The 24,720-nt window shown below is 34.5% G+C and overlaps 4 protein-coding genes across 5 annotated transcripts; 2 read left to right on the top strand and 2 right to left on the bottom strand.

The window, feature by feature from the left end:
- Window positions 1–9,348: 9,348 nt before the first annotated feature.
- Window positions 9,349–13,847, top strand: LOC141707510 (F-box/LRR-repeat protein 3-like). Of its 2 annotated transcripts, none has more exons than XM_074510707.1 (8): window positions 9,349–10,255; window positions 10,710–10,835; window positions 11,136–11,234; window positions 11,317–11,710; window positions 11,793–11,951; window positions 12,484–12,683; window positions 12,776–13,027; window positions 13,237–13,847. In XM_074510707.1, exons 1-8 carry the CDS (start codon window positions 9,611–9,613, stop codon window positions 13,285–13,287), a joined length of 1,926 nt encoding a protein of 641 aa, XP_074366808.1. In that variant the 5' UTR covers window positions 9,349–9,610; the 3' UTR covers window positions 13,288–13,847. The 2 variants fall into 2 exon arrangements, with proteins under 2 accessions (XP_074366808.1, XP_074366807.1); XM_074510706.1 differs by having other exon boundaries at window positions 9,350–10,255; window positions 11,793–11,922; window positions 12,389–12,683.
- Window positions 13,822–14,935, bottom strand: LOC141707511 (CASP-like protein 4B1). The gene is made up of 3 exons (XM_074510708.1): window positions 14,601–14,935; window positions 14,352–14,487; window positions 13,822–14,133 (listed from the first exon to the last, which is right to left on the bottom strand). The coding sequence occupies exons 1-3, from the start codon at window positions 14,879–14,881 to the stop codon at window positions 13,942–13,944; spliced, it is 609 nt and encodes a 202-aa protein (XP_074366809.1). The 5' UTR covers window positions 14,882–14,935; the 3' UTR covers window positions 13,822–13,941.
- A 694-nt stretch (window positions 14,936–15,629) lies between these two features.
- LOC141707508 (putative protein phosphatase 2C 65) lies at window positions 15,630–18,494 on the top strand. Its single transcript, XM_074510704.1, has 6 exons — window positions 15,630–15,779; window positions 15,939–16,179; window positions 16,540–16,881; window positions 16,964–17,081; window positions 17,183–17,406; window positions 17,702–18,494. Exons 2-6 carry the CDS (start codon window positions 15,961–15,963, stop codon window positions 18,140–18,142), a joined length of 1,344 nt encoding a protein of 447 aa, XP_074366805.1. The 5' UTR covers window positions 15,630–15,779; window positions 15,939–15,960; the 3' UTR covers window positions 18,143–18,494.
- Window positions 18,495–18,616: 122 nt separating this feature from the next.
- Window positions 18,617–22,061, bottom strand: LOC141707509 (aldose reductase). Its single transcript, XM_074510705.1, has 8 exons — window positions 21,874–22,061; window positions 21,674–21,724; window positions 21,039–21,112; window positions 20,702–20,789; window positions 20,379–20,585; window positions 20,191–20,262; window positions 19,798–20,037; window positions 18,617–19,690 (listed from the first exon to the last, which is right to left on the bottom strand). Exons 1-8 carry the CDS (start codon window positions 22,012–22,014, stop codon window positions 19,601–19,603), a joined length of 963 nt encoding a protein of 320 aa, XP_074366806.1. The 5' UTR covers window positions 22,015–22,061; the 3' UTR covers window positions 18,617–19,600.
- Window positions 22,062–24,720: the final 2,659 nt, after the last annotated feature.

Raw genomic sequence — 24,720 nt, 5'->3', positions numbered from 1 at the left:
GTGTCTGGTGAAAGTGGCTGGGGGTTAGCCACTTCTTCAAATAACAAAGCATGGTGAGGTGCAGGTAAGGCTAGCAATGGAGGAGCCACATAATTATGTCTAATAAAGTTTGAGAATTCCTCCGAATTCATGCTACCGGACTTTTCTGAGTTTCTAGATCCCATAGTTAATTAAAGCTAACAAGAAGATGCAGAGATAATGAGCTCGGGAAAGAAAAGCAATGGTGAAGGAGTGGAGAAGATGAGATAAAATTACTAAAAAAGGTAAGAGAAAGAAGGGGGAAAAATAAATGTGATGGGCGGGAGATAAACAACCTCACTTTGTTATAGTCTTAACATTGAATAATAACCATACATTGTTGTGTAGGTGCGTAATTTAGATAGTTCACCAATACAGTCTCTGTGGGAACGAACTAGAAAAGATTATATACTACTTGCGAACTCGTATACTTGCGTGTAATATTAGCGCGTGTTTAGCGACTAACGTCGATATCATAAATAAAACAACATTATACCGACACTTTAATACAAAATCACTGAAAGTACACAGAGATATTGTTGATTTCAAATATAACAAGTTTCAGTTACCTTACACCCATAAATATTAGATTTACAGAAATTACAATTATACCCAAAGTATCTGCTATGACCAGAATTATGAAAACCTGAAAAAGAAAAACTTTAAATATTACACAATATTTCATCATTCAATAATCCAAATAATCATTGAATACAAGCTGCTTAGAGTGATATTTTTCGTACACTTTGAATAAATTATGAAGAATTATAAATTTTAGTTTCTAACTATAACGCCCTCAAATCCGGGGTCTAGATTTGGAAGTTACTACCTGATAAACAATGCTACAATATGCACAACAGAAATAATATAATAAATATGACCCCTTGCATGCGACTGGATCGATCAGAGGTTATAGTGTGAAACTGCACTAATACAAACCAAATGTTATTCCCACCTACAAGTCTATTCAGTTTTACAACTATTCAAATTTTATTACAGACCACTATACTAACCGTTCATCTCAAGACAGTCTACCTGAAAAGACACACCAACTTGTTTACAAACACACAACTCATGGTGAAACCTGGAACTCAGGCATGCTCTGGCCTATATGAAAGAATGAGAATATGAAACAAGTATGAGCGAAAGAAATGCTCAGCAAGACGTATATAGATTATGTTTGAAACAACAACAATATATCTGAAGAATAAAAACCCAAACCACAATACCTGAGCAATATCAAAAACTGAGATAAGTTTTGATAATAAACAACACTTTTATATACTTTAGATTGGAATCCTCGAACAGCGGTGTGTTACCGCCGGTGATCAGCCGCGGAGCAACACCGGTATGCCGAAGCATCTCTAACTAAACAAAGGGTACCCAAGGTACATATTAGCCTAGCAAGGTATTATATCTTGTATAATACATAGCTCACACTGGACCGCCGTCACGGCCTCTTACGCAACCATCCAATCCATAAAAATATTTTTAATCAAAGGAGTCAAATCAAACGACATCCTTAATAATATAACTCCCCATTTCACATGGTCCGGAATCATTTCAACAACCGATGGCAAAATAACTGTAACAATTAGTTATTCGCTAATTTCATCTCAAAGTTCCACTATATAGAGTAATTTGCAGCGAAATATAAAATTTTAACTATTCTGAACTTAGAATAGTATAGAAACTTGCATAATCGAGTTCAAATTGAATATCAATTGAATGTTAAGTGATAGTAGGGATACTTGCAATTATACTACAAGAAAGTTCAGGAATACTTGCCTGGTATGCTCGATAACTTCTCACTATAACCTTGGCTTATAACTGCTGGCTACCGACTCCGTCTAACACTTGACTGCACTCCTTGCGACTCAATTCTATAAACAAAAGTATTATCTTAATTGACAGAACCAAACTCAATCGACGTAACTATACGTATTAACGTCTACCGGATCGTTTATAACTAATCATGGCATTTTAAACTGTAAACAGGTAGCATGCATATCACATAACACATAATAATGTTATTCATATAACACGTAATCACATAACTCATGTAACACCTAAGTCAGCTCGTCAAAAGATAAGAGTCAGTACTTTTAGAATTGAAATCTGGTCAGTAACAGTATTTATTGATCAACTACCGACTCAGAATGACTCGCGAATCAAACGACCTTTCAATAAAAAAGTAATTAGGTCTCGAAAGTATTTTTATTGAAAGCGGAATATTTTTCTGAGTCTATACGCGTTCGTTTCGAATTAAACGGACGAACGGTTTATTTTTTACGAATAAAATAAGAATAAATAGAAATAAATTAATAATAACATTGGTTGATTTTTAAATACCTAAATATAAATTTTAAGAACTTAAAAATTTTTTTTAGGAATTATTTGAATTAATTATAAATAATTATACTTTAATTAACTATTTATAAATAAAATTAATTGATTAATTGAATTAAATAATTAATTAAATCCATAAATAATTACTTAAAATAAATTATAAATAATTAAATCAAATTTTGATTTTTAAAAATAATAAAAGAAAATAATTTTTGGAAAAATAATTAGGTAAATAATTTTTAGAATTTAAAATTATAACTAAATATTTTTTTTTGAAATTAAAATAAATGATTTTTAAAAATTCAAAATTAAATTTTGAATTATTTTTAAAAGAAAAAAGGCAGAAACAGAATTAAGAAATCACAAATTTATCCGTCTTGGACTTATAACTCCTTTATCCAACAGATCTTGCAACTGAGTTGCCAACTCTTTCATCTCTATCGGTGCCATCTGATGTGGAGCTTTGGATACTGGTTCTGTTCCAGAAGCTAAGTCAGTTGCAAACTCAATCTCTCTGTCGGGAGGTAATACTGGAAGATCATCTGGAAAGACATCTGGAAACTCATTGACAACTGGAATCGCTTTGAGTACGGGAACTTCTTTGTTGGTGTCTATCACATGGGCCAAATATGCTTCACAATTCTGACGCAATAACTTCTTCGCTTGAGCTATCGTTAAGAACTTCTTTTTCTGCTTACCCCCTCAAAATATCGCCTTCTTCTTACTATCCAATGTCTGAAGTTTTACTTCCCTATTCTTACAATCAATTTGAGCATTATTCTCTGATAACCAATCCATTCCTAAGATAACATCAAATTCTCCCAACTTAAAAGGTATTAAGTTGGCATAAAAATGATGTCCCGCTATCTCAATACCACACCTTGGACACACTTGGTCGACGAGGACTCGATTCTTATTATCTAGTTCTATCATTAATGCTTGTTCTAACAACTCGACTTCACAATGCAATTTATCGACAAAATCTTTAGAAATAAATGATCTTGTAGCTCCAGAATTAATTAAAACTTTAGCATCTACGGAGTTGACTGGAAGCGTACCCGCAACCACGTCAGAACTCTGAACTGCATCCTTTATAGTCATATTGAATGTCCTGGCCTTTGGCTGGTTCTTGGCTGGTGGTCCTTCAATCCTTGCCACATTAGCTACCGGCTCTGTTGTCTGGCAGTCCCTGAAAATATGCCCCATTTTTCCACATTTAAAACACATTGTCCTTGATTTCTGAGCTGAAGTCTGATTCTAACACTCATTAGCACAGTATCCCTCCTGATTGCACTTAAAACACAGCACATTAGCCTTACAAATCCCAAAGTGCCTTCTACCACAAAACTTGCAATCTGACATTGGTGGACGATTGGACCTCTGCTGATTTGAATTCTGAAAACGATTGCCCTGTCCTCCATTTCCTGATTATGGTTTCCTGAATCCCACACTCTTATTATCCTGAAACTCTGGCCTTTTATTAAAACGGCCCTGGGAATTACCTTGATGTTGGCCTCCTCCTGAGGTTTCTATTTCCTTTTCTTCCCATCCCTTTCTCTCTGAGACGTGTCGTTTCTACTTTCAATCACCATTGCTTTCTGAACCACTGCTACATAAGAAGTCAACTCAAACATGGCCACTCTATTCTGAATCCAAACTTTTAATCCCTGTTCAAACCTTCTTGCTTTCTTTTCATCCGTATCAATTTGATCTGGCACAAACCTTGCCAATTCAGTAAACTTGGCCTCATATTCCGCTATAGTAAGATCACCCGGTGTCGACTCAAGAACTTGATCTTCATTTGCTTCTTCATGTACCTCGGGAAATACTTCTCCAAAAACAGCTCTGTAAATCTTTCCCAAGTCACAAACTCACCTTCTTCCAACGCTCGCATGGATTCCCACCAGTAATTTGCCTCACCCTTCAGAAAATAACTGGCAAACTTGGTCTTCTGTTCAACTCCCGCTCCAACTAAGTCAAAAGCCTTCTCAATCTCTTTATGCCATACATTGGATTCCACGGGGTCAACACTTCCCTTAAACTCAGGTGGTTTCACAACTTGAAATTGCTTAAAAGTCACCGCAGGTGGAGTCGCTAGTTATTGTTGTTGCTGTTGTTGTTGCTGCTGTTGCTGTTGTTGCTGCTGTTGCTTTTGCGTGAGATGCAACACCTGTTGCTGCATCAGTCCCAACATCTGGACGATCGCTGGATCTATACGACTCTCAGGTACGATCCTCTCCTGAATTATTCCTTCTCTTTGGTGCCATTATTCTGGTAAGAACACAAGCAACTTATGTAATAATCCATAAAGCATAGTGTCAAATATGTAGCAATATTTTAGCATATCAAAATTCTCATGCATTATCTCTTTTCTAAAATATCATAAACTTGATACCATATTAACACATGTGACATGATTATCACATAATCATGCTTACTATCTCAAAGAATCATAACACAAAGAAAATTGACGAAGAATTATCCAAACCTTCCAACTCTTGCTCAAAATCTCAAATAAACCAACAAATGGTGGATAAGGTGGAAACACAACCTTCCAAACCCTTTCATCACTTCTTAGTATCCTCGGAAACCAACAAAATAACAAAACAATGGCACAAAAGCCTAATGCTAAACGCAAAACAGGGAACCTGAACAACTTAGCTATGAACCAACCCAATAACCTAAACTCAATTCTATAAGAGTTAAACTACACGCGCCTATCTTATATGATATCCTATGACTTATTTAAGACAACACCTAAGCCTGTTTCAGTGGCTATAACCTGAGCTCTGATGCCAACCTATAACGCCCTCAAATTTGGAGTCTATATTTGAGAGTTACTACCTGATAAACAATTCTACAATATGCACATCGGAAATAATATAATAAATATGACCCCTTACATGCGACTGGATCGATCACATGTTATAGTGTGAAACAGACACTAATATAAACCAAATATTATTACAATCCATAAGTCTATTCAGTTTTACAACTATTCAAATTTTATTACAAACCACTATACTAACCGTTCATCTCAAGAGAGTCTACTTGAAAAGACACACCAACCTGTTTATAAGCACACAACTCCTGGTGAAACCTGAAACTCAGGCCTGCTCTGGCCTAGCTGAAAGAATCAAAATATGAAACAAGTATGAGCGAAAGAAATGCTCAGCAAGCCGTATATAGCTTATGTTTGAAATAACAATAATATATCTGAAGAATAAAAAAACCAAACCACAATATATGAGCAATATCAAAAAATGAGATAAGTTTTGATAATAAACAACACTTTTATATATATTTTGGATTGGAATTCTCAAACGACGGTGTGTTGCCGCCGGTGATCAGCCGCAGAGCAACACCGGTATGCCGAAGCGTATCCAACTAAACAAAGGGTACCCAAGGCACATATCGGCCTAGCAAGGTATTATATCCTGTATAATACATAGCTCACGCTGAACCGCCGCCACGGCCTCTTACGCAACCATCCAATCCATAAAAACATTTTTAATCAAAGGAGTCAAATCAAACGACATCCTTAATAATATAACTCCCCATTTCATATGGTCCGGAATTATCTCAACAACCGATGGCGAAATAACTAGAACAATTAGTTATTCGCTTATCTCATCTCAAAGTTCCATTGTATAGAGTAATTTGCAGCGAAATATAAAAGTTTAACTATTCTGAACTTAGAATAGTATATAGAAACTTGCATAATCGAGTTCAAATTGAATATCAATTAAATTTTAAGTGATAATAGGGATACTTGCAATTATACTACAAGAAAGTTCAGGAATACTTGCCCTGTATACTCGATAACTTCTCACTATAACCTTGGCTTATAACTGCTGGCTACCGACTCCGTCTAACACTTGACTGCGCTTATTGCGACTTAATTCTATAAACAAACGGACTATCTTAATTTACAGAACCAAACTCAATCGACGTAACTATACGTCTTGACGTCTACCCGATCGTTTATAACTAATCATGGCATTTTAAACTGTAAACAGATAGCATGCATATCACATAACACATAATCATGTTATTCATATAACACATAATCACATAATTCATGTAACACCTAAGTCAGGTCGTCAAAAGATAAGACTCGATAATTTTAGAATTGAAATCGGGTCAGTAATAGTATTTATCGATCAACTACCAACCCAGAATGACTCGCGATTCAAACGACCTTTCAATACAAAAGAAATTAGGTCTCGAAAGTATTTTTATTGAAATCAGAATATTTTTCTGAGTCTATACGCGTTCGTTTCGTATTAAACGGACGGACAGTTTATTTATTAAGAATAAAAGCGCAAAAATAAATGTTTAAATACCTAAATATAAATTTTAAAAGCGCACAAATAATTTTTAAGAATTATTTGAATTAACTATAAATAATTATAATTTTTTTAACTATTTATAAATAAAATTAATTGATTAATTAAATCAATCAATTAATTAAATCCGTTAATAATTACTTAAAATAAATTATAAATAATTAAATCAAATTTTGATTTTTGAAAATAATAAAAGAAAATAATTTTTAGAAAAATAATTAGGTAAATAATTTTTAGAATTTAAAATAATAACTAATTATTTTTTTTTGAAATTAAAATAAATGATTTTTAAAAATTCGAAATTAAATTTTGAATTATTTTTAAAAGAAAAAAGGCAGAAACATAATTAAGAAACAAGAATTGGGGATTATAGGATTAAAACCAGGTTTTCTTAAAGCAAAACGGGTCGGGTCAGGGACTACAACCGAGTTGCCAAGAACACCGGTTAAATGTCGATCGGAATCTGGGTTAATCCCAAAAACCGGCAACTTCGCCGGAGTTCGGCCAACCACGTTTCTCTGCCACAACACATCAATACACTCCGAATTTTGCACCAATCAATTCCATTAACTCTCATGTACAAAAACAAGGCAACAACACCACCAGAATATCACCGGAATGCAAAATTCAATCCCAAGTTTAAGCTTTTCCGATGAACTTTATTGAAAAATCGATCTTTGAGAAAAACAAACCGTTTTTAGTGACTTTCATCGCAAATTAAAACTGGAATTCAGGGAACCTTTTACTATGATCAAAATCCATCACCAATATATCAGTAATCCAGAAAATCGGTTCAAAAAAACGAATTTACCACAAAACTCGACTTTAATCATTCTAAACAGCAATATCAACAAAAATTATACAAATCAATTTCTCGAATCATTCTAAAGCTATTTGTAACTTCAAAAATATTCAAAGATCAACAGAAATCAAAAACGATTTCAAGAACAAGAACAAAAAAATCGATTGTTACCACTACTCAATCTCAGGTGTTGAAACTAGTATCAATTTTGGTTTCACAATCAGGTTGTAGTTAATAGTTCGGGGTTTGTCCCGGTTGGGATTCAATGTTTTAATGAATTCTTCATTTTGTTCGTAAAAAAACAGATTAATAGATATTATATTACATTAAAAAACAAATTAATATATATATTATTTTTAAAAATAATAATTAGTTTATAATTTATTTATCATAATACTAAAATTATTTTGATATAATTAATATATCAATTTATTAAAAAATTAGTGATATTTTTAAATAATGAATTATAATAATTTATTAAAATGTAAATAAATTATATTGTTAAAATAATATATATATATACACGTTTGACTTTAAATTTTCGCCAATTTGTAATTTTTGTACTGCTTTTAAAAGTACGGCTGTCTTTTATTGGTCACCCTACCCTTCGTCCACCACACAATAATATATATGAGCATGTACGTATATCCCCATAATAAATCGCAGTGTACATAAAGTCAATTCCGTTCTTATCAGGTACGTACTAGTTAGGAGGACGCCCCCATTAATAAGTACGGTCCTACGTCACCCTTTACGATTCATCACAAATATATTCATTTTTCCTTTTCTTTTCAATTATATTCTTCACTTATAATAATAATATAATAATATCATTATCTTTTTTATTAAATAACAGAAACAATCTAAAGTTTGAATCTAATTCTATCTTTATTTTTACCTAATATCTTTGCATCCTCACCTAAATTCTTTGACGCAGAATAAAATTTAGAATATTTTTTAACTTTCAATTTGCTATTTTTTTTATTATTTAATTAAGTAAATACATTTATTCACATAAGTGAAAGGGTTCGTACATGCCGCACTCAGATATGTCCTTCCTCGCATAATTTCTCCACCGAATGAAATGAGTCTTCCTTGTGACCCATGTCCCCACCTTTTACTTTTCCTATTATACCCCTGTTTTTCCCCTCTATTTACCGGTTATTATATTCTTTGTTGTACTTATGTGTACCATGTTATCATCCTTTTGACCTTACTACCCTTATTTAATACAGTAACTAGTATAATTTTATACATGTTCTAAAGGTAGCTAAAATCTCTTTTATAAATATTGGATGACTTTTTAAAAATCGTCGACAAATTATCGATAAACTGTTTAAATAATTTGAAAATTTTGTTAATTATTGAAAAATCATCTATTAAACAATAATTTTCAAAAATTGTAATAAATTATAAATCGATACTTCAATCATAAAGTTTCGATTTTCAAAATCTAATCATATTTATGCCTTATTAGGCTTTTTAAAAAGGATTTATCTACTGTGTACTTATGACCACATGCTAAATACTAAAAATTATAAAATTTGAAATATTTTGATTGATATATTTGTTATTAATGCAGGGGTCCATAAGAAATATTGGCCAATCAAAATAAATTAAATTTATATAAATTTGTATTTAGTGTGTGCCTCTAAACTATAAATTTCGTAAAAATCATACGAGTTGATAAGAATATTTCAAAGGGTAATAATGCCATTTGAGATAAGGAATCATGATATGACCAAACTTTGAGGAAAGCAAGATGGGTAAAATCGTGATTACATAATATTCATGTTCCTCCTCACTCAGTTATCAGCTGCTCCACAAGACTGTATTTTTCTGTTAACTGTTACTTCACATAAACCTTACATCTCTCCTCATATCAAAGCTCTTATATTATCCATCTAATATACACAAGACTTATAATATACACACATACATATATATCACCTCTTCAGTATCCCCACAGGTCACACCATTTTTAGCCGTAATTTAAATTCACATACACATAAAGTTATCTTTGTAGTATAAATTGACACCATTTTGCCATCTGGGCCACTTCAAAATCCATAAAGATTGAAACTTTGAAGCAATGAAGAAGCAAAAAACAAGCCCAGAATCAAACCTCAGTTTATTTGGTCTTGTATCTGAAGAACTCATTTTCTTGATTCTTGATCATTTAAAAGACAGCTCTTTTGACTCAAAATCATTCTCACTTGTCTGTAAATCATTTCACAAGCTTGAATCTTTACACAGAAAGACCCTTAAGCCTCTTCATTCCAAGCACATACCCAAGATTTTAAATCGATATCCTTACATTACCGATCTTGATTTGTCTTTATGTCCAAGAATCACTGATGAATGTTTAATGGGTATTTCTGTAATTTGCAAGAAAATGTTGAGGTCTATTAATCTTTCCAGATCAAAGTTTTTTACTCATCTGGGGTTGGCTAGTTTGGTCAAGAATTGTTGCGGTTTGGTTGAGATTGATTTGTCTAATGCTGAGGATTTGAAAGACTCGAGTTTGGCTGCTTTAGCTGAGGCTGAGAATTTAGAGAGGCTTTGTTTGGCAAGGTGTAAATTAATTACGGATATAGGGATTGGATGTGTTGCTGTTGGTTGTAGGAAATTGAGGTTTATTAGTTTGAGATGGTGTTTGGGTGTTGGAGATTTAGGGGTTGGCTTGATTGCTGTTAAGTGTAAGGAGATAAAGAGCTTGGATTTATCCTACTTGCCGGTAATTAATTATTTAGGTTCTTTAGCTAATCAATATTTTTGCCTATGTTTTGATTTTAGTATCATGCTTATTGCTTAGTAATTGATCACCTTTTTTTTACTATTTATTCTTGTTCAAACTTTGCTTAAATATAGATGTGTACAGTTAGATGCAATTGTCATATTTAGGCTTTCTTAATTATGTTCTGAAAATTTAATGATATTGCACATTTGCACTAATAGTAATTCTATGATTGTTAAGAAAAGATCACTGAAAGCTCTAGATATGCATAGAAAAAATGAGTTTGTGATAAAACCAGATAACTTATGCAATAAAACTAGTAGTGTCCAATTGTCATCTTGATAATCCCAGAGGCAGCATGCTTACATTATTAGGTCAGCAAATTATTATGTTTTCCTCAGTTTGTTATCTTGTACTAGTAGTTATTTTTTGTGCTTGCTTCCTTCGGGCGCAGATCACAGAGAAATGCCTACAGCAAGTTGTGAAATTAGAACATCTAGAGCATTTGGTTCTAGAAGGATGCATCGCAATTGATGATGACAGCCTTGCAGACCTTAAACTTGGATACAAAGCAATCAAGGTAAGCTTATTATTAGAAGGACTTCTTTTCCTTGCACTATTGCCAACATGAACTTATAGCGCATAAATAAATATCGCTCTATCGACAAATTCCTTATACATGTATTGCGATTTCGATGTATATATATGTCATGTGTTATGCTTTTCCGGTATGGATGCCTTTTTATATTACTCTAGATATAATGGAAACATCCTATATATAGCCCGTTAGTAAATTTTCTTGACCGATTGATATCTTTTTCTTTTGGTTGCTAAAGCTGTTTGATATCTTGGTTAAGGCATCTTTGTTTTTCTCCGACAGACCCTGGATATTTCAAGTTGTGAGAATGTAACTCATGTCGGTTTGTATTCCCTCATCGATGAACCTTTACGACAACTTAACTTAGCATATGGTTCTCCTGTAAGTGTTTGAACTCTTTATCTTTATCGCAGGAATGAGTGATTTTCTCTCAGCTTATACATTCCTTTCGTTGGTGTTTCAGGTGACTCTTGCTCTTGCAAATAGTTTGCAAAAATGTTCGATGTTGCAGTCGATCAAATTAGATGGTTGTCAGGTTACATGTTGTGGACTTAAAGCCATTGGAAATTGGTGTGCTTCATTGAAGGAACTAAGTTTAAGTAAATGCACGGGAGTGACAGATGAAGCTCTCTCATCTCTTGTAACAACACACAAAGACCTAAGGAAACTTGACATTACATGCTGCCGCAAAATAACTCACACATCAATTATTCAAATTACAAATAATTGCTCCTCCCTAACCTCATTAAGGATGGAGTCGTGCACCCTAGTTCCAAGCGAATCTTTTGTGTTAATTGGACAGCGTTGTCATTTTCTAGAGGAACTTGACCTTACAGATAATGAAGTCGACGATGAAGGTTGGTCCTTTGTCTTATTGCAGTCAATGTACGATTGAAGCATATTAATACGGAATATTGCTCACTTTATATGTCTTTGCAGGGTTAAAATCCATCTCAAGGTGTTCAAAGCTATCCAGCTTAAAGCTAGGAATATGTCTCAATATAACCGACTATGGGCTTACACATATTGGCATGAGTTGCTCGAAACTTACAGAACTTGATCTATACAGGTTATCACTTGCAGCCATAATTTTTACAGGTTAATGTTTACTTCAATCACAAGTGTGTACCATTGTTTAGTGATATATGAACTCCAATTCACCATCTTTATAAACTATTATTGAAAGACTTGTGATAACATGGCAATGGTTCAGGAGTTAATATTCATCACTGCAAGTCATCTTCTTTTGAAACTGTTAATAATTTATTTTCTTTAATTATGAAAAACCAACATTATTGAACTAAGCCAAGCTGTCGAAGCGAAGACATTTACACCATGAGACTAGAAAAGTTTTTCCGGTGCAAATTCATGACAACTTGACAAGTGATTTTTTAAAATAGTATGAAATTGCCATACTCCTCAGCATGTTCATGATTCAATATAAATGCTTCAATGCATGATTCATCGTAATTGCTTTAAATGCATTGGTTACTCTATATTTACATAATTAATTGAAATTATAATGTTCATTTCAGGTGCGCTGCAATATCAGATAAGGGTATCTTAGCAATTTGCGATGGTTGTCCTGATCTTCAAATGATTAATATAGCCTATTGTAATGATATTACAGATATCTCTATGATATCGATATCTAAGTGTTCGAAGATTCACACCTTTGAAAGTCGAGGATGCGCTCTTATCACATCTTTAGGTCTAGCAGCTTTAGCTGTGGGATGCAAACAACTCACGAAGCTAGACCTCAAAAAGTGTTACCAAATTGATGACTTTGGAATGGTTCCACTTGCTCACTTTTGTCAAAACTTGCGACAGGTACACATGATTACCAATCTAGTCCAGAAAAGACCTGCTTCAGAAAAGAATCATGTTCTCTAACAATAGTTGTTTTATTCATATGTTTGCAGATAAATTTGTCATATAGTTCTGTGACTGAAGTTGGGCTCTTGACATTAGCCAGCTTAAGCTGTCTACAAAGCTTAACTATATTACATTTCAGGGGTTTGTCCCCAAGTGGATTAAGTACTGCACTCCTGGCATGTGGAGGGCTGACGAAAGTGAAGCTCCATGCATCCATCAAATCATCGATACCTCAACCTCTTTTAAGATATCTAGAAGCTCGTGGATGTTCTTTCCAGTGGAGAGATAAAGAATTCCAGGTATATTTTCTTTTACTAGCATTACTTTCTTATCCCACACCCCTGACTGTTGTTTATTGCGGAAAAGGTTGACTTGATGGATGGTTCATAAAGGTATAATTCCACGTGAAATATTTCAATAAAATCACTTGTGTACATCTAATACGGGACTGTGTTCAGTGAATAACCAAAGATAGAAACTTTTGAACTTTTTTGTAAATGGTTGACAGGCTGAACTGGACCCAAAATGTTGGAAACTAGCACGGGAAGACACTGAATAGAGATTTTTATAACTTCGGTTGAGAAGATCAATCGAGCTCTTATGGTGCTGCACGCAAGACTACTAAAATGATAAACACACTACTTTCTGCTGAGTGTACATTAGCTGAGCTGTTGCTGATAACACACCTAAGACAGGGAAGAAAGGTGCGATATGTGAGTTGTAGCTTTTCTTCCAAAAGGCCTTCGTGTAGCAGATTCCTTTAATTGTTGGAATGAGTATTCTCTTTCTATAGCATACGTAAGGCTTAATTTGAAGAGTTTATGGAGCTGGGAACTTTGGGCTGGTTCAAATTGTTGCAAGTACAATAATGACAATACGCAGTGACATTAGTTTAGTGGAATGAATGAAGACAGAAGTTGGCACTATTTGCTTAGTTTTTTTTCTTGGTTATACAGTATATGTATAAATGGCCTCCTCAGAACACCCCCATGTAATTATATCTTACATCAGCTGAATGATATGTAAGAGTCAATACTCTATCGTTGCTAGTAGTTTTGCTAGTGTACACACAATATTTTGGTTTAGTACTTAATAAAAGTGAATGGGCAGAAATTGATATTTTGCTAGCGTACACGCGATACAATGTGCGCTTATACTTGAGAGCATTGTACATACAAGAAAAAATGGCAATGTATCCAACAAGAAGATATGCTTAAATATAAGAATAGGTAGAAAGTTTGTATCCAGAAACAAGAGCTGCAAATGCAAGTGCAAAGAATGCCAAGAATGCCATGCTAATGGCTGAAGTTGAGGAGTCTGTAAATACGTTGTCTGATCCTTCTCTCATCCTGTTTGTCAATGGCACTGCCGAGGATGCTGCTGACATCAACAGGTACGCCATAATCTGCATATGATAAAAATGATATCTAAATGTGTTAATCATCTATTTAAACAGCTGCTTAAGTGTAATCAGAATCTAGTAGGTATCAAGTTTTGTCTGATACTGATTACATTGTTTGAATTAGTTGCGAGCCAGCTTGGATGGCAATGTTTTACTTTAACATTGTGAACGAAATCAAACGTGCACAAATTATTAAAAAAGAACATATGAGTTATACGAACCTGATCACCAACAAAATTAAGGAGCACCATCATTCGAGGAGAAAGAATTTCTTTCCCAGTACGGAGCTCCTGAATTTGTCTGCCAACTTGTGCTCCTGTGTATAATGTTGACAAGATAGCTATTGCCAGAACATACCTGTGATGCACTATAACATATGAATACATTTGTAATTACAATGCATCTATGTATCTACAATCACTATTATGCATATCTTAGAGAAATATAAATTTACAGAGAGGGAGAATTACTGATATTCATCATAATTGTCAAAGTTCTCCCACCCGCCATGTTTATTACAGGCCATAACAAGGAATGAAATCAAAGAAAAGAACAAGGCGATTCCACGTAACGCCAGTGACCCTCTTTTTAAATTATCTTCTCTATTCCACTTTTTCACAATCGCCGCAACCCCAAACCCGTGTTCATGAACTGGTGCTGTTTGGTTCTCAACATCACCAGCCAACGGTGCTGAACCAGCCCTCGCAGTTTGCATCGGCGGTGATGCACCGGCCTCTTCCATACTTGACATCAATTTGTTGCTCAAACACAATGCACTGTACAATTAATCAAACACTTTCCTTGAGAGTTGATTATATCTAACCTTTTTAAGTAAATATATCAAATATATAAATGTTATGAATCTGTTTTTGCAGTTGAAAGCTGTCATGCATACAATGTAACAAATGTTTGTAATTAATTGGTCAGGAAATCTATCTAGGTAGTATATTAAATGAGAGGCTATGATGCAATTATAAGTTGGCTTTAAACTAACTAACTTCGGTTGATGCGGTCATAGGTTGCTGTCTACCAGTACCATGTTCTATAAGTTTGGGATGTTGTATTTGAGTTGGATAAACATGCATACCTTAATAGTAACACTTACATCAAACCTCACCAGTTAAATAAATAAATTTATAGCAAATTATTTGCTTCATTTAGTACTATTTATTTCCTAGTATTTTTATTTTATTTTAGCCCTCACACAGTAGAATTTGCTGACTACATTATTATGGGACAAATGATATCCAGTTTATTTTTGTGTTTTTGCATTATGTTATCCAACATATGATCAGATCAGAATCATGTAACATAAGAACATAAAATTTTAGTGTATGATACTCCATGCACGTGCAATACCAGAGTTAAAAATAAATCATTATGTATGTAGCTAAGTTGAAGTCTCAAATTATCTAAACCTATAAATAACACAAAGAAATGAGAGTTAGCAAAACAAATAGAAAGGAGGGAGAGAAATGTATTTACCTCAGATAGGGAAAGAGAAAAAACAGGAAAGAGATAGGCCATTTGAACAACAAAGAGAATTTGTTGTCATGGCCTATCTGTCACCTAAGGGATCCTCTCTTTTGACCCTTCAATTTTGATTCCAGTTCCATGATCAGCATTTCCATGATCCAAACAAGATATAGGTACAAAATCTGATTTTGTATTTTTTGAATTAGTTTTCATTTTCATTTCTTGTAGCAAGAAATCCTCAAATTAGCTGCCTTTTTCTCGAAAACATTCGATTTTGGCTGGTGAATTCATCTGGGGTCTTATTATTTTTTATTTAAATTTGTTTTGAATAGTCACCAAAGTTTTTGAGGAAAAATGGGTGCATGTTGTTCATGTCAAATTGGAGTTCAGGATCTTGATGGGTACCCAGTTGGGGCCCACAATATGGGAAAAAGAGGGATCCATGGTGGCAGTGATGTAGCCTATGGAGACTATGGGGCAAGAGTGAGGGTTAAAGGGTCCTCTAAATATATGTCCATGTTTTCTCAACAAGGTACTAAAGGAAATAATCAAGATGCCATGACAGTGTGGGAGGTAATATGACATTATCTATCCTTTCTCATAATGTAGCAAGTCATGTGTACATCTATGTTCACAATATTGTGTATAAAGTAGCTCAGAAGTTGGAACTCATAAATGTAAATGTTGTTTTTGCTGAAAATCTGCATTAAGGGCAATCTCTAGTTCTTAATGATTTGCCATTGGTTGAAGTTTTCATTAGTGAATTATGATCAGGACAACTACAATAATTTGGTTTCCAGTTTAATCTGTCTGTGGTTTCGACTTTCTAGTGTAAAGTTTTTGTTTAGATGTGATCACGCAATCCTGTGGCAACATTCATGTGATCTCTGACTTGCGAGTATACAGATGTATTGATTCTTTTCCTTTTCCCAGAACTTTGCTGGTCATAAAGATGCAACATTTTGTGCTGTGTTTGATGGACACGGTCCGTCAGGTCACAAAGTGTCACAGAATGTGCGCGATAATTTACCCTCAAAGCTTTCATCCATATTGAAGCATACACCTGTTAGTCAAATCAATTGCAGTAGAAGGATCGACGATCTTAGCAGCATCAACTCTGATGAACATGTCCACGATGTTCATAATGATCCTATCTATGAATCGATTAAGCAAAGTATAATTCAGTCCTTTAACGGTATGGATGAGGATCTTGAAATTGATGATGTGATTGACAGCTTCTGTAGTGGCACAACAGCAGTGACAGCGGTTAAAAAGGTATGAGTTAGTATTCATAGAATCTTTAGCGATTAGGTATACTGGTCCAAATTTTCACTTTCTTTTTATTTGAATTTTCCAGGGTAAGCATCTATTGGTTGCAAACTTAGGGGATTCTCGTGCAGTTCTTTGCACGAGAGACAACAAAGATCAAATCAGTCCTGTCCAACTCACTGTGGACTTAAAACCAAATCTTCCAAGTAGGCTTAGTAACTTCACTATTTCAATGTGATCAAGAATGAAAATATTTATGTCAAGGTTTAAGATGTAATGTGTTGAGACAAGTATGTATTGTTTTCAGGTGAATGGGAGAGAATTAGGAAGTGTAACGGTAGAGTCTTCGCAAGGGAGAAAGAATCTAGTGTATTTCGAGTATGGATGCCTGATCAAGATTCTCCTGGTCTTGCCATGGCAAGGGCTTTCGGAGATTTTTGCTTGAAAGATTTTGGGGTGATATCAGTTCCTGAAATCTATTACAGAAAGCTCACGTCAAAAGATGAATTCTTGATCCTAGCTACAGATGGAGTAAGTGTAGCAGTATCTGCAGACTCAAGTATTTGATTGGCATATACTTTTGAACAACATTGCCAAACTTGTGTTGTAGTTATATCTTGATAAGTATTATGTTCAAACGAATCATGAAAAGGTCTTATTATTGAGAGCACAACCATGATATTAAGGCGCATTTCAGTTGTCTTCAGATTTGGATACAAGTGACTTGGCCACATGATAATAACCGTTTTTTAGAATGTATTAAAGTATAACACGCAGTTATTCCAGTAATAGTTTTCTAATTTTATGATCTGTGTTTTTGGCTCAGGTATGGGATGTATTATCAAACGAGGAGGTAATTCAGATAGTGTCCTCAGCGAGTAAGCGATCCATAGCCGCAAGATTATTAGTGGCACACGCTGTTCGAGCATGGAGATACAAATTCCCAAAAGCCAAAATCGACGATTGTGCTGTTGTATGCCTGTTCTTCAAACGTGAAGTACCTTATCTAACCAAATCTCTGTCGGATAAAACTCAACTCAGTCTAGATGATTCACAATTGGGCCCCAATCCTGAACCTGTTGACTCTGCTACTGAGGATGGACTTGAAACTGTATTAGATTGTGAGATGCCGACAAGAAGAGACCTGAATAATCGTCATCATCTGGAACCTATTTATGAAGAACACTATGCTTGTGCAGAAACTCATCAAGACGGCCTCATTCATAGGAGACCATCAAGATATCATATCACTGAACATCAGGTTTAGTCTGTTTGTATGTGATCAATGTCGATACGATGTAATCATTAGTTTAGTGACGCCCGTGTCTTTGAAGCTAACAAATGTTGTGTTCTGCACTGTTACACTACCACAAAAAAAAAAAAAAAAAAAAAGAAACTCGCTACACCCGAGGAAGAGGTGGCGACGACACAGCAACAAGGAAAAAAGGAATTTTGGAAATGCAAAATCAATCGCTTTTTGTCCTTCAACAGTACTGGCTATATATATCGGAAACTGATATATGCTTACGCCCCCTTCCCCAGCACCCTCAACCCTGTAAATTTAAATTTTTACTATTCACACAAGTTAACCTGTGATTTTCCCGGCAAGGATTCTGTTATATATTCGAGCCTATGCAATATAGAAACAAAGGTACCTGCATTTACAGTGCCTGTCATCAACTGTCATAAGGTACTCATGTTGCTTAAGATTTAAATTCCTTTCTTTAGTGTCGAAATTTGTCTGAGCAGAAAAGCTCTGGTGATAAATACATGTCCATTTCCCCAGCGTTGAACAAATCTCATGAAAACATGAATACAAGAGCATTAAACCAATCGGCTGAGGAGGCTATGGCGATGTGCTACTTTAATGCTTCAACTTTATTCATAGCAAAAACAAACAGATGGTAGAGTATAGCAAAAACAAACAGATAGTAGAGTTCAACAGATGCTGCTTACTCGATCTACCAGCAGTAGAAATAACCATGTCCCCAAACATACGTGTGCTCCTACGAAACCATCTAGACTTGTTCGCTTGATCGTCTAAGACTAACTTCACGAGCATTTGCACATTATATAATATCGAGGAATGTCACTCTTAGAAAGAAACGAGGGACATTCTCTACTATTGAACCTAATTGTAGGGACTTCTGCCTTGAAAACCCGATGATTCCCATGACCTTGGGATCAACGGTAGAGCCTTAGTATAACACACTGCCTTGATTGCTCGTTTTCGGCATGGCAACAGCCCGTTTCACTTGCCCCCACTTCCCTGCTATGCTTCCTCAACAAGAGTCTGAATCACTTCTCGGCCTTCTTGTGAATTAGTCCCGTACAGTATACAACAACAAAGGTTCTCTCTCTCTCTATTCCTTTTACATTTACTCTCTTCCCCACTTTAAAGTTTTTATCTTCTGACAAACACTTTAAAGTTTTATAACAACATTTCATCAAAAGCATTATGCTCGGTCATTAGTCACTTGGTAACATGTGTACATTATGCAACTATTTGCTGGTTAAAGATATAATTTCTTTTTTCTACTTTCTCCAACTACCCATTTGTTGAAACACACATATCCATTGCTTTACAAACAACAACAGATACAAAGAGCAGCTTACCAGTGCGACAATTTTTGTAAGTGCTTAGACTTAAATACATAAAGCTTGAAACCTAGGATGGTAGATACACTCCGGTATCTAACAGCTACTTCTTCCAGCAGAGAACAGACTAGTCCTCGTGATCCCAAACTTCTGCTACGCTCCGGAAAGGCCCTTCAGTCTTGTTTACAAAGAGTTCTTCACCATCTAATACTCGCTTCTGGAAAACATTTAAAACATAGTTAGACATCATGTTTATAGCTTGTCTACATCTGACAAATTGACAAGAGTTATCCACAGAGGAAGAATCCATTTTATAAGACTCGCCTGATCAGATATGGTGCAAAGAGCGTGGAAGTCCTGTTCTGGGATTTCCCAATCAAAAACCATTATATTTTCCTTGATCCTATCAGGATTGCCCGACTTGGGTATCACACTGGTTCCTCTCTGAATAGCCCACTTTACAAGAACCTGTCCTGGACTCTTGTTCAACTTCCCTGCTATCTTTTCCACCACGGGATCATGGATAAGATCTCTGCCTTCTTGAGAACCCAATGGTGAGTATGCCTAGAAAATTTACAAATTGCAAAAGTTTCTGATTTCATATTCGTACTTTTCACATGTGTGTAGATAAAATAACAGTCGAGAACCATGCTTGATAGCAGGATATTTGAAAACAATCACATATAGTTCGTAAATTAGATACATTAGTCATCTTACAGTCACATGAATCCCATTCCTTTTGCATGCCTCGAGGATCTTGTCATTTCTCCAGCCTGGGTGCATCTCCATCTGTAGAAGCAGAAAATACTAAATTTAGGAGTTTTTTTTTCTATATATGTAGAAGTCTTTTGGTCGCGCCATTAACTTTGAGCCAAATGAAAATGCATTGTTAAGTTCATATTCACCTGGCATACAGAAGGCATAATTTGGGCGAAGCTTAGTAGCTTGTTGAGTTTCTTTAAAGTAAAATTGCAGATACCAATATCCCTAACAAGTTTATCTTTTACAAGCTTCTCCATTTCTCTCCAGACCCCTTCCATGTCAAATTCCAAAATGTCCCCTGCCTTTGGAGGTCGACCAGCACTTTCTCTTAAGTGAAAAGGCCAATGTATCTGACAGTTATATAGATATTTTTATTTTAAATATCTGTAATAAATTGCTTAGATTATTACAAAATTTTAATTTCCCAATTTACAAAAAGAAAAAAGTATAAGTTGGCATGGTTTACCAAGTACAGATCAAGGTAATCAAGTTTCAGCTCTTGAAGTGTATTCATCAACGCTGGACGGACTCTATCTGGTGGTAACTCAGTGCACCTACAAATATGAATTCCACCGTTTCAATCTTTTTAATAAATGAAAGAATGTTATTATTATATATATTATTATATATATATATCAATTGCAGGACAGCAAACACCATTGTGAGCTTATTCTTTTGTTTTGTCTGTTAGATGTGTATTATAAATATCATTAGATCATAGTAGTAGCAAGTAAAACATTGGTAATCTTCAAAATATATTTACAAACATAATTTGTATAATCGAAACACAAGAACATACAAACCATATCTTAGATGTGATAAAGAGATCCTTCCTTTCAATTCCTGCTTTCACAGCAGCCTGGAGAGATTGTCCCACCTAATAGCGAAAATCAAATTAGATGCAAATTTTATAAGGTTCAGTAGTATTATACCTTAAAATTCTATCAAACCAGCTTAATTATAATGCTTATGATAATTAGTTTAAGATACACTTCATGTTTAGTGAATAATGTATATTTTGCATTTATCTTGTACTTTTTCTTTCTGGGGATTATGTTGCCAGTGGAGGAGCAGTATAGAGAACATATGTTTGTAACTGTAACACATGCTGATCAAGGCTCAAACTAATCAGGGCATCAAGCTAAATATTCTAACACATTTAAAAGTGGAACTAAGTGCGATGGACGCAGTCGGATGAATTTCATTTTTTTGCCAAGCGAAGTTGGATTGAGGATTAACCACTTAAGTGTGTTTTCCTTACCAGTAAGTATGTGTTATGAAGCTAATCATCCCATGACATATCGAACAAAGTACAGTAAGTTTTAGACTTGCAAATAGAAGAACTAGTAGATTAAACAAGAACAAATGGCAATAATTAGTAAAAATAAGGAACTATATACAAAAGCTAGCTGAAAACACCAAGGTGAAGTAATAGAACCTCCTCTTGAACTCCATACTGCCAAGCGGTGTCAATGTGTCTGTAGCCAGCCTGTCCAAACCATTCAAATTAATCAAACACCACTTATTATTATATAAAGTGCCTTAAAATGTTCGGGGCTTCTTCTGACACCCTAGATTTTAGAGCGACCCGTTACTCAAGAAGCAGTAAAAATAGGAATAAAAAAAACACACAAAAACCTCAAGAACAGCAGTGAAAACAGAATGAGAAGCTTGAGAACCAGCACGCCATGTCCCCAAACCAACAGCTGGTATACTATGCCCACTCCGTAACTTAAACCCCTTCTCTTCTCTGCTCAGTTTCAGCTGCTGCTGCGCCATTTTTCTTTCTTACTTTTACAATCTTTATTTTGTTTTTGATATATTAATCCAGAACTCCTGTTTGTTTTGTTTAGTTCCGATATTAATTATATATTATGGGGTTGCATTTGCATGTCTGCCACGTAGCACGTGTAAAACTCGCCTCGTGTCTCCAGCTGCCTCGTGTATTGGTTCAGAAAATATATAAATTTCTGATTAATAATAATTTCGACTTGTGCAAAAATGTTTTACGGTTACAGAGTTACTTCATAATTCTGGTTATGGAAGTGCAGTAAATTGTACTGCCAGTATGGTATTCTGATTACAAAAATGGGAAGAAGAATAACATCAAGTACAATGGTCACTCTAACAATAACATACAGTGTAGAAATTTTTGTCTACTGAAACCGAAGATTTTAAACAAGTACTCTTCCTGTCCATTGTATAAGTTGTTTACGTAGAGATACGTTAAAGTTCCAACAAAATCAAACAAAGTAAAACATCAATACGTGTACAAGATTCAATAGCCAACACAGATATACAGTTTATACTAACATGTAGTACTGTTACTGTACCAATCTATCTCTGCACCTGTCATTCTTGTTTCACGCTTTAAGTTATTTGTACGTTTACCCCCATTCTCATCATCTTTTTCAATGTCTAAGGGTAGTCTCCCTCTCTTTCTCTCTTCATTTTTATAAAATTTTTGGCCATGACGTCCTCTCAATTGTATATCTTCTAAAAAATACTAAAATTTTATAATATAAAAATTAACTATTTTTTTTAACATTCATTACTTTTTTCCACTACACATTTTACATATAAAATATTAAATGATCTCAGCACTTTATCTATTTTTCTTATTTTTTATCACTTAATTATACTTTTTATAATTTTCGTGTCACCCCCAATAGAGCTTTTCCAACGGCAATCTCTAAATTAATTACCTAAAATATAATATAATAATGATTATCTAAAATATAGGTAAGCAAAAAAATTGTTTCACTCCAATAATATTACCTATAATTATTATCTATAATTTAAAAACTAATATTTATCTAATATTGAAGGTAATACAGGGGGGTTGGAGTATACATATATATGTTATATTATGGGTGATATGTTAGACTAAATCATATGTATATATATGATCAAATATATATATATATAGTGATATTTCAATAAAAATTATTAAAATAGAAATTAAATGAAAACTTAACTTTTAGGATGATAGAAATGGTAGTGGGGTCCAAGGGTAGGCTCCAAGGGTGGATCGTGGCAGGGTTAGGTAAGGGTCGGGAAGGGGCCTAGTACGCCAGGGTGGTTCCTACTAGGGCCTATTGGAGTCTATTTTGCATGTTTGGGCCTATATAAGATTATGGTTCGAGCCTTGGTGAAGCCTAGTACGCCCGTTAGGGGGGAGCAAACCTCGGATCGGTTCGGTTTTTAGATAAAACCGGAATCGGAACCGGAAGTATTCAATTTTTAATTTTAAAAACCGCAACCGCAACCGATCCATCGGATCGGTTTCGGTTTTAAAAACTCCAAATCAGTTTATATCGGTTCTGTTTCGGTTGAAAAACCGGATAAAAAATGTATTGCATAATAAAAAAAATAAAATTAAATAAATAAGTAGTTATTCAGTCCAAACTTATCGTTCAAGTTAAAAACATACATAGTTCATTAAAATACAAATTCCAAAAAGATTACAATAAACAATTCATATAAGCGGGAAACTAAAATTAGATGGGAGCTAAAACTGGATGAGGTCCCAGGCTCCCAGAAATGCAAAAGCACAAAATCAATATACATAAGCTTTCACTGTACTATAACTAAACAATGCTTTGAAGTAGTAAATTGGTTCCCATATGATAAAAGATTCCAGTCAATTAGGACCCAAAGATATTGCAGCATAATTATAAAAATGTGAAAAAGTCTGCTTTCCATTCAAACTATTCGCCTACTAGGCTAGCACAAAAACATCTTTCACTTACTAGAAAGTAACAAATGCATCTATTTCACGAAACATGCTAATCTTACACTAGGAAAAATGTACATTTGGGTTTTTTAAAATTGATATGAGCTCTTATACAGATCATATGCTCTTACATTTGGGTTCTTGGAAATTCTACTTCCATGATCTAACAGAAAACCAAGTGCAGTGATGCATAAAATTGTCTGCTGCTATTGTCACAATGTTAATTAATTTGATGTTTTATATGTATACATATATTTTTAAATTATATATATATATTTATATTTATTTAAATAATCGATTCGGTTTTCCCCGAATCGGTTTGGACCTAAAACGGGAACCGGAAAATTATCATCGGATCGATTTTTAAACTTTTCGGTTTCAGATCGGTTCAGGTTTTTGTGGATCGGTTTTTTGCGGATTTTACCGATTTCGGATCGGTTTCGGTTTTTGTTCGGTTTTTTGCTCAGCCCTAACGCCCGTGGTGGATTTTAGGGTGGATCATGGCAGGGTTAGGTTATTATGTTGGATCCGCCAACATAATAATTGTACTAATTTGCTCAATAGACACTTGTTCTTTTTTAACCCTTTCTCGCACTACAAGATACTTTATATCTATGTATTTTGTCGCATCACTTATCTTCTAATCTTTAGAGAAAAAAACAATAGCATTATTAGCGCAATACATTTTCAATGGTCTAGAAATAGTGTCAACTATTTTGAAATTTGTGACAAAATTTCTCAACTAGAGA

Source organism: Apium graveolens, chromosome 2 (assembly GCF_009905375.1).
Source record: "Apium graveolens cultivar Ventura chromosome 2, ASM990537v1, whole genome shotgun sequence".
Classification (NCBI taxonomy): domain Eukaryota; kingdom Viridiplantae; phylum Streptophyta; class Magnoliopsida; order Apiales; family Apiaceae; genus Apium; species Apium graveolens.
This window is presented reverse-complemented; position numbering and strand designations above follow the sequence as displayed.